General features: G+C 53.9%; 1 protein-coding gene across 1 annotated transcript; it reads left to right on the top strand.

Moving 5' to 3' along the window:
• Positions 1–233: 233 nt before the first annotated feature.
• LOC136992945 (olfactory receptor 14A16-like) lies at positions 234–1,516 on the top strand. The gene is made up of 2 exons (XM_067302964.1): positions 234–256; positions 556–1,516. The coding sequence occupies exons 1-2, from the start codon at positions 234–236 to the stop codon at positions 1,514–1,516; spliced, it is 984 nt and encodes a 327-aa protein (XP_067159065.1).
• Positions 1,517–8,542: the final 7,026 nt, after the last annotated feature.

Consider the following 8,542-nt stretch of genomic DNA (forward strand, 5'->3'; position numbering starts at 1 on the left):
TGCAAGCACAGGAGAGCTGGGAACGAGACTAATAGACAGATGAGATGTCCCCACTCTGCGCCAAGTGACAGTGGATGCTTTCCTGTCAGGACTCACAGTAGAAATGCCAAGGATTTCCATTTTTAAAGAGCACTCCCCAGGGGTGACAAGGGCATCTCAAAGAAAATAAACAATATTTTAAAATCCCTAAAACTCTGTTCCTCAACCCTCATTCTTTGCAAATCGGAGTGAAGATGCTGAAAAGACCTTCCACAAGGTAAGTGGACTTCTTTTGACAGAAACTGTGAGTGTCAGAGCTAGTCACCCCCATTCCCATGAACCCTCTTCAGGTACAGCATGACGGACTCCTGTGGAGCCCACGGGCAGAGGTCCCTGCTCCTCGTGACACACTCAGGCAGCACAAACCAGAGCTCAAGCAAGGGAACTGGGCAAAGAGCCTCCCAAAAAAGAGAGAAGCCATGTGGGATTTTTAATAAGAAATGGAACATTTTATTAATGTATTTATTTTCCTTTCAAAGTCTCTCCTAACTTGTCCCTGTCTTTTTCTCCCTGGAGAGTCCCTCATGCCCAGTGGGAGCCAATGTCCAACAGCAGCTCCCTGAATGAGTTCCTCCTCCTTGCATTCGCAGACACGCAGGAGCTGCAGCTCTTGCACTTCTCGCTCTTCCTGGGCATCTACCTGGCTGCCCTCCTGGGCAACGGCCTCATCATTACAGCCGTAGCCTGCGACCACCGCCTCCACACCCCCATGTACTTCTTCCTCCTCAACCTCTCCCTCCTTGACCTTGGCACTGTCTCCACCACTGTCCCCAAATCCATGGCCAATTCCCTGTGGGACACCAGGGCCATTTCCTACTTGACATGTGCTGCTCAGGTCTTTTTCTTCTTTTTTTTATGCTCAGCAGAGTATTCTGTCCTCACTGTCGTGGCCTATGCCCGCTTTGTTGCCATCGGCAAACCCCTGCACTATGGCACACTCATGGGCAGCAGGGCTTGTGTCAAAATGGCAGCAGCTGTCTGGGCCAGTGCTTTTCTCAATGCTCTCCTGCACACTGGGAACACATTTTCAATACTACTCTGCCAAGGCAACACTGTGGACCAGTTCTTCTGTGAAGTTCCCCAGATCCTGAAGCTCTCCTGCTCAGACTCCGACCTCAGGGAAGTTGGGCTTATTGTGGTTAGTGCCAGTTTAGGCTTTGGGTGTTTCATTTTCACTGTGCTGTACTATGTGCAGATCTTCATGGCTGTGCTGAGAATCCCCTCTGAGCAGGGCTGGCACAAAGCCTTTTCCATGTGCCTGCCTCACCTGGCCGTGGTCTCCCTGTTTGTCAGCACTGACCTGTTTGCCTACCTGAAGCCCCCCTCCCTCTCCTCCCCAAGTCTGGATCTGATGCTGGCCATTCTGTACTTGGTGGTGCCTCCAGCAATGAACCCTCTCATCTACAGCATGAGGAACAAGGAGCTCAAGGATGCACTGAAGAAACTCGTTCAGTGGGTACAATGTCAGCACCAGTAACTGTCCATTCTGCATCCACTCCTCAGGGTATCTGGAATGAAGGCTTTGTTGTGCAATTCTTTCGTTCTTTTCTCTTTTGCATCAAGGTTAAAAAGAGACCAAAAAAAAAAAATCCAGTTCATGTCAAGTCTCCTCAGGAATCTCTCATTTGAATCTGACCCAGAAGCCGTGTTGAAGCAGGAAGCCAGGCTTCCCCCTTCATCAGCAGACATGGGGAACCTCAGAGCCCTCTAGTCTGAGCTCCTTCTGATGCCCCCAGGGCAATGAGCAGAGTTTCCCTTTGCAGGGTCTCTTTTGGCACTGACACCAAGGGAGCTCAGGGGCACAGAGTCAGGCTCAGACGAGTACAGGCAGGGTGAGACCAAGGGTCCCGTATCCATTAGGAGAGCTCAGCTCCCCTGGCCACAGTCACTGTGTGATCTCAAACCCCTCTCCTGCGAGGGTGGCAGCCGGTTGTCACCATGGGCTGGTCCCTTCCCTCTACAGAGCTCCAGCACTACAAGTGGAGGGGGAGTGGAGGGGAGGGGAGTTGGGCAGCAGCTTGTGGGGACAGACTCCGTGCTTGATCCCCCCCACTGCCACAGCAAGCATTTCCTCACTGCACCCTTCTCGCGGGGGCTGTAGCTTTCCTGGAGATACGTCCCCACACAGCAATAGGTCTTTCCGCTTTTAGACTTGTTCTCTTCATTTCCGTGCTTTCTTTCTGTGCTCTATTCTGTGGATATGGCCCAGGAGTTCTCATAACCTGGTGGTGGTAGGGTTGTGTTTCTATTTTCGTATCTCCTGTGAGCTCAGGCAGGACCAGGCACTGGGCACCCTTATGCCAGACCTGGCCTCCAGAATAACATTTCCCTAATAAAAGAACATGTCCCCTGTGACGCGCCTGAAGTTTGGCCTTTCTTCAGAAGATGGAGTCAAAAATACGCCCAAGGAAATTGCACCATAAAAGGGCCTGCTGCTCTGCTTGTGAATGCCATGGGATGCGGGGGACAAGCTCAGAGTCCTCCAGGGTGATTTGTTAGGGACCAAGGGCTGCATTCAGATCTCATTTCTCCACGACCAGTGCCAGTGGAGATGGGGAATGGTCTCTGAATTGTCTGCCTGGGGCTGTCCCACAGGTGACAGTGCTGACGAGAGATGCCCATCCTTCTGGAGGGGAATTTGAGCCCCAGGAGAACTCAAGGGATCTCCAGGGACAACAGTGTGCCCAGGGCTGGGCAGTGAGTGGAGCCTCACAAAGTGAGGGACGGTCCATGGTCAAGTAAGCAGAAGGTAACGCACTAAATCCAGGTACGCATGAGGAAAGGAGGACTCTGCAATCCCTGGAGAGGCAGTGGGGACCCAGGAGTCCCAGGGAAGGGGCATGGGAGAGTGATTCCTGCACCCTCAGTGAAACACCACAGGCTGGAGCTAGTGAACGCCCAAACACATCTCCTGCCATTGCAAATGCCCTGGGGTCACTCTGAGCACTGTCCATGAGCAGAGACATGTGCCAGCAGTATTAGTGGTTTTGATCCCTGTCTGGTTTGGTCTGCTTCCTGCCATGACCAGCATGGCCAGAGCCGAGTCAGGAGACACTGCATGGCCTCATGACCCCACAGCCCCTTGCTCCGCAGAGCAGCACTGACAGACCAGGGCCCTGCAAGGAGCACAGAGCAGGGCTGCAGGAGCAGCCAGGCCAGCAGGGACACACTGACCCAGGGAAAGGCTCTCTGGGGAGCAGGGATGTCCCAGGAGAGAAGCAGGGCAGCGTTCAGAGACAGGAAATGATAACAAGAACCAGGTTTCCCTGTGCACCAGCTGGGAGCATGTGGCTCTGTCCCTGGGGCAGCAGGAGCTGCTGGAGGGGCTGCAGGGCCAGGGCTCTTGTGCTGTGCTGGGCAGCAGGGTGGGCATGGAGGGGCTGCAGGAAGAGAGGGAGGGGGATGTGCTGGGCACAAGAACAGGGGATACAGAGAGTGACCGGCATCATTGTGGGGCCTCTTGCCCCTGCTGGGGGCCTTGGGCCATGCCTGAGATAGATACACTGTGGACATGGCTGTGCCTGGCCCTGCACCTCTCAGGTCCTGACCTGTCCCTGTCCCCATCCTGCTGACCTGACTCCTCATCTCTGCCTCGGACCTGCCTCCGACTATAGCCAAGAAAGCCTTGGCAAGGGAAGCTGGGACCCAAGGAGAGCCCAAAGAAGGCTGTAAACACAAATGGTGACCCTATATCCATAGCAGCAACTCTTGCCTGACAGGCAATTTAAATGTGTCAGGAGAGCTTCAAATTTTGACCTTCTACCCAGGGAACACTGCATGAAGTGTCTTAGGTGCATGAAGAAGTGAAAGCAGTCACTTGGGGTCTGATTTGATGATGCTCAGTTATGACAACAGGTCTTTCTGTGTCACAGCTGTACTCTTTATGCACCGTTTGTGACTTGGTTCCTGCTAGAAAGGGTGTGTTGTCAGGAGCAGCAAGAGTGGAGCTGCTCCGCACGGGAAGGGGAACCAGGAGCTGAGGGTGCCGGCAAGGCAAGAAGTGCCCCACCGATGAGAGGTGCCATACTGCAGTGCCCGGATGAGAAGAGCAGAGCAAGTATGGGGATGGTAACCAGGATCAGGCACAGTCCAGTGATGGCAAGACAAGACTGGAGGACTCCATCCAGCCCTGCTTTGTGTGGGAGTTTGGACCAGAAACTTCCAGAGGTCCCTTCCCACCAAAATTCCTCTGTGATTCCATGAATTCTTGCTCCTCAGCCTCTGCTTTGGAAGCACTGGAAGCTCACTTTGCACTGGAAGCCCATGAAAGTCCCGGCACTCCTCCCCTTGAGCTGGCATCTACCCTGAACCTGGAGCCTGGCCAGTGCCCCGGCCATGCAGCCGAGGGCAGGGGTCTTCACCCCAGTTTGCCTGCTTCTCCCCTGATCCCAGCACTGCTGCTGCTGTGCCCATGTCAAACCCTCCTGCCAGCAGACTGCCCCAGGCCCGAGGCAGCTCCAGCTCCCCTGAGGGAGGCACTGGAGACTTTCAGGAGCGGGCTGAGGTGGGGTTGGCACCGCCAGGGTGGGTCAGGAGAGGGCAGCTCCCCTCAGCCATGCTGGGGCTGAGGCTGAGGCTGGGGCTGGGCACAGTGTTTCCCTGGGGAGCTCCCTGAGAAGCCACTCCAGGGGATCCATCACCTCTGCCCTGGCAGCAGCACCTCAGGGTGCCAGGGTGGAAGTGCACAGAGGGTGGAAGGAGCACGGGCTGCCCAGGGGGAGCATCAAGACCTTTTCTGAGCACGCAGGGATGGAGTGAGGAAAGCCAGAGCTCAGCTGGAGCTGGCACCAGAGACCTCGGACATGGAGAAGGCTGTGGTATTATTAAATGACTCTTAAATGATCCCCCAGAGTCTGGGGGGCCCCTACCCAGCCCGGGCTGTGCCCCACGTGGCGGTCAGCAAACAGCTGTGCTCCAGGATCTGCCAGGGTCTGGTGCAGAAGAGAGGCCATTCTTTTCCCCTCCATCAGGATAGAGAGACCTGCAGGAGGATGGAGGTGGCCGTGGACAACCCCACAGCTGGGGTGAGCAGCCAGCATGGAAAAGGGGTGATGTGAGGGGCTGGTCAAGGACGATGACCCTGGGGCAGCTTCCCCAGTGTGTCCATGCAACACAGGGAACAACCTGAGCTCTTCTCTCCTGCACCCGCCATGTCCTAGGGCCTTTCCCAGGAGACCTGCAATTGCCCTGCAAGCACACTGCTGTGTGCTCCCACACTGCCATTCACACCCAGTACCTGAATGGCAGCATTTTTCCTCTCCCAACACCATCTGTGACTGTGCCAGGCTCAGGTATTTGGTGTGCATCTCCCAGGGGAAGGTAGCAGGTGGGGGAGGCTGCAAGAGATGGTGAGGACCCAAAGCAGTGGGTTCTGGCGTTGGGGGATTATCTGCACCTGACGAGTACCTCAGTGAGGCCATGATTTATAAATACCATCCAAGGCTACCTCCTCCGCCAGCTTAGAGATGCTGCTGGGTGAGAGCTGAAGCCACTCTAGGTTTCTAGGTGAGATTTAGCTTCTGCAAAGATTGTGATGTTTCCAACAGGAAAACCATTGCTGCACCAGACTGCAGCCCCAGGGCATGTGTCCCAGGAGGACTATGAACAGAATTTCACCCTCCAAGCATGCTGAAATTATAAAAATGTCCTCCGGACTCAAAGAGTTAGAGATATCTCCTACATCGAGACTTCCCTTTTCCAGTCATCTGTGCTACTTACAGCTACTTTCACAGGGGCTGACATCTCCAGATGACAGGGACTTTGGTTTCTTCAGATTTCTTTCTGTGCCATAGGCTGGATGACACAGTCTCCTTCAATCTCAGGTCAGGTGGGGGTTTCCCCAAATACACCTTGCAGGTGGGGAAGCCCCAAAGGGTAAGCCTGACTTGAAAGGTGGGGGAAGGCAGACAGCTGAGCCTGTCAAAGCCTGACCATCTCCTCCAGTGGTCACCAGCAACTGTGACATCAGAGACTGTGACATCGCAACTGGGCAACCAGGCGAGTGCATGAGGCGGGGCAGCACAGTCACAATGGCCTTGGAGGCCAATGGGCACCAACGTGCTTTTCTTTGCTCTAGCAGGGGTGATGACTAGAAGAATTGGCTCAAAGCAGTTTCCTCACAGAAGAAGAAACCTGCTTTTCTGTCTCACCCAAGGCTGGAGCTGGTCCTTTCTGCTGAATTTCCTGACATCTGGCCACCTGCAGTCCTGCTCTCAGATCATCTGGGTCTGGAAGCGGCTCCTCTGGCTTATCTCTCGAGGAGAAGGACAGACTGCATTTCATGTCTGTTCTGCTGGTGGAGGCAGTGGGTTCCTAGGCTGTGTCCTGGCTCCCAGAGCTCTCTCCTGGACACACTGGTCAGTGTGCTCATTGCTGTGGCTTTGCTGACTGTTGGTCATCCTCTCCCTCTGGTCATTCCCAGCATAACAATCTCCTTACCAGGTTTGCCAGGCGGTCAGCAAAGATGCTTCTGCCCTGCTTGTTCAGGCTGACCCAATCTCTTCCAAGCAAAGAGGGCCCCATGGTCATAAAAAAACAAAGTCCTGTTGCCAACACCAGCTGTGCAACAGTTGTTGACCCACAGGATCTGTCCCCACCTCCTCAAGCCCTTTGCCCTCACCAGCAGGATCGAAGAGAAAACTGCTTGGGCCCCCAGGTCACCTGATCATCACCTCCAGAGCCTAGCAGTCCTTCTTGATGCTTTGCAAGTCTCCCTGGGCAGTGCCTTTGGTGCCCACATGGACTAGCAGCAAGGGATGATAGTGTGAAGGGCAGACAAGCCTCGGCTGTCTTCACTTGCCTCTTTCTTGACCCTCCCACAACCTCTCTGCCCTCCTGGGCTGCCCCTCACCCTTCACTTGAGCACCTCACCATGCCAGCCTGCTGCTCCTCACCAATCAGCGTCCTGCAGCACAAGTGACCTCACTACCTACAGCCCAGCCCTGACACCTTCCCCTGCAGCTCCCTCTCACCTGCCTCTCCCCTCTCCTCCCCTCTCAGAATCACGGAATCACAAAATGGCTGAGGCTAGAAGGCACCTCTGGAGATCATCTAGTTCAACCCTCCTGCTCACACAGGGTCACCTAAAATATCTTGCCCAGGACCCTGCCCAGACACCTTCTGAATGTCTCCAAGGATGGAGACTCCACAGCCTCTCTGGGCAACCTTTTCCAGGGCTCTGTTACTTTCACAGTAAAGAAGTCTTTCCTTATGTTCAGATGGAACTTCCTGTATTTCAGTTTGTACCTGTTGCCTCTCGTCCTATTCCTGGGCACCACTGAAAAAAGTCTGGCCCCATCCTCTTGACACACTCCCTTCAGATATTTATACACATTGGTAAGATCCCCTCTCAGTCTCCTCTTCTCTAGGCTAAACAGGCCCAGCTCTCTCAGCCTTTCCTCATAGGAGAGATGCTCCAGTCCCTTCATCATCTTAGTGGCCCTTCACTGGACTCCCTCCAGTAGCTCCATGTCTCTCATATTGGGAAGCCCAGCACTGGACACAGTACTCCAGATGCAGCCTCAGCAGGGCTGAGTAAAGGGGGAGGATCACCTCCCTCGACCTGCTGGCAATGCTCTTCCTAAAGCAACCCAGGATACTACCCACTCCAGTGCCTTCAGCCCTTGGATAAGCAGATTTGCCTTCTCTGTCCTTCACTGCTCTCCTCCAGAGGCCAGGGCAAAGGTGGCCTTTAGCACCTGGTTCTCCCCACCACAGGCATCAACCGCTTTTTCCAAAAAGAGGCACTTAGAAGGGACTCTGCATGTGCCCATTGTGGTCAGGATGGGCTGAATCACAGTCAGGCTGGCACTGAAGTCCCTGCCTGGAGGCATGAGTACTCTTGCCCATGCATGGTATTGAGGGCCCTTTCAGATACCCTGAGGTTTGCCCACGGCATCCATTTACAGCACCAGTCCCAGCAGGTCCCTTCACTATTTCCCCTCACTATCTGCCAGAAACTCTCTGATGTCTGGGAGACTCAAGGCTGTCACAAGTGACAGGAGACACCAGCATGTGTTTGGGAAACTCTACCAGTATGTGCATTTCCATTGGGCATTAGAGTAACGAGGGCTGTGGGCTGAGCACCGACCTCTACCCTGGAAATGTTCACAGCAGAGGGAGATGGCTTCCATCTGAGGAACCTGCAGTCAGGAAAGTACTGCCACTCCCCATCCCCTTCCCTATTCAGCTCACAGTTCACCCCAGATGAATCCCCTGTCACCACAGGGAAAGAAAATGACAGCATTGCACCATTTCCCACATACAATAACACAACTTTATTGTCTGGAAAGGAAGCACCAAAAAAGGGACATTATTTCCATTCTTTTCTAAACCATGCATTTAATTGCTGAAGTAAATCTGTACTCTCTTCCCTTCTGCTTTCTAAAAAATATTCTCAGTGCCATGTTCTTCTGAAGGGATAACTTCTACGCAACGTATTACCTGTGCTGATTCTACTACCTTGCAGAACCAGCAGTGTTTTATATGCAATAGCGCACAACTG

Source organism: Apteryx mantelli, chromosome 11, assembly GCF_036417845.1.
Source record: "Apteryx mantelli isolate bAptMan1 chromosome 11, bAptMan1.hap1, whole genome shotgun sequence".
In the NCBI taxonomy this organism is placed as follows: Eukaryota; Metazoa; Chordata; class Aves; order Apterygiformes; family Apterygidae; genus Apteryx; species Apteryx mantelli.

Excerpts from the sequence above, each read along its gene's own strand:
- LOC136992945 (XM_067302964.1), top strand. The coding sequence starts at position 234 with ATGCTGAAAAGACCTTCCACAAG. Across the intron at positions 257-555 it reads CTGAAAAGACCTTCCACAAG|AGTCCCTCATGCCCAGTGGG; the intron begins GTAAGTGGACTT and ends TTCTCCCTGGAG.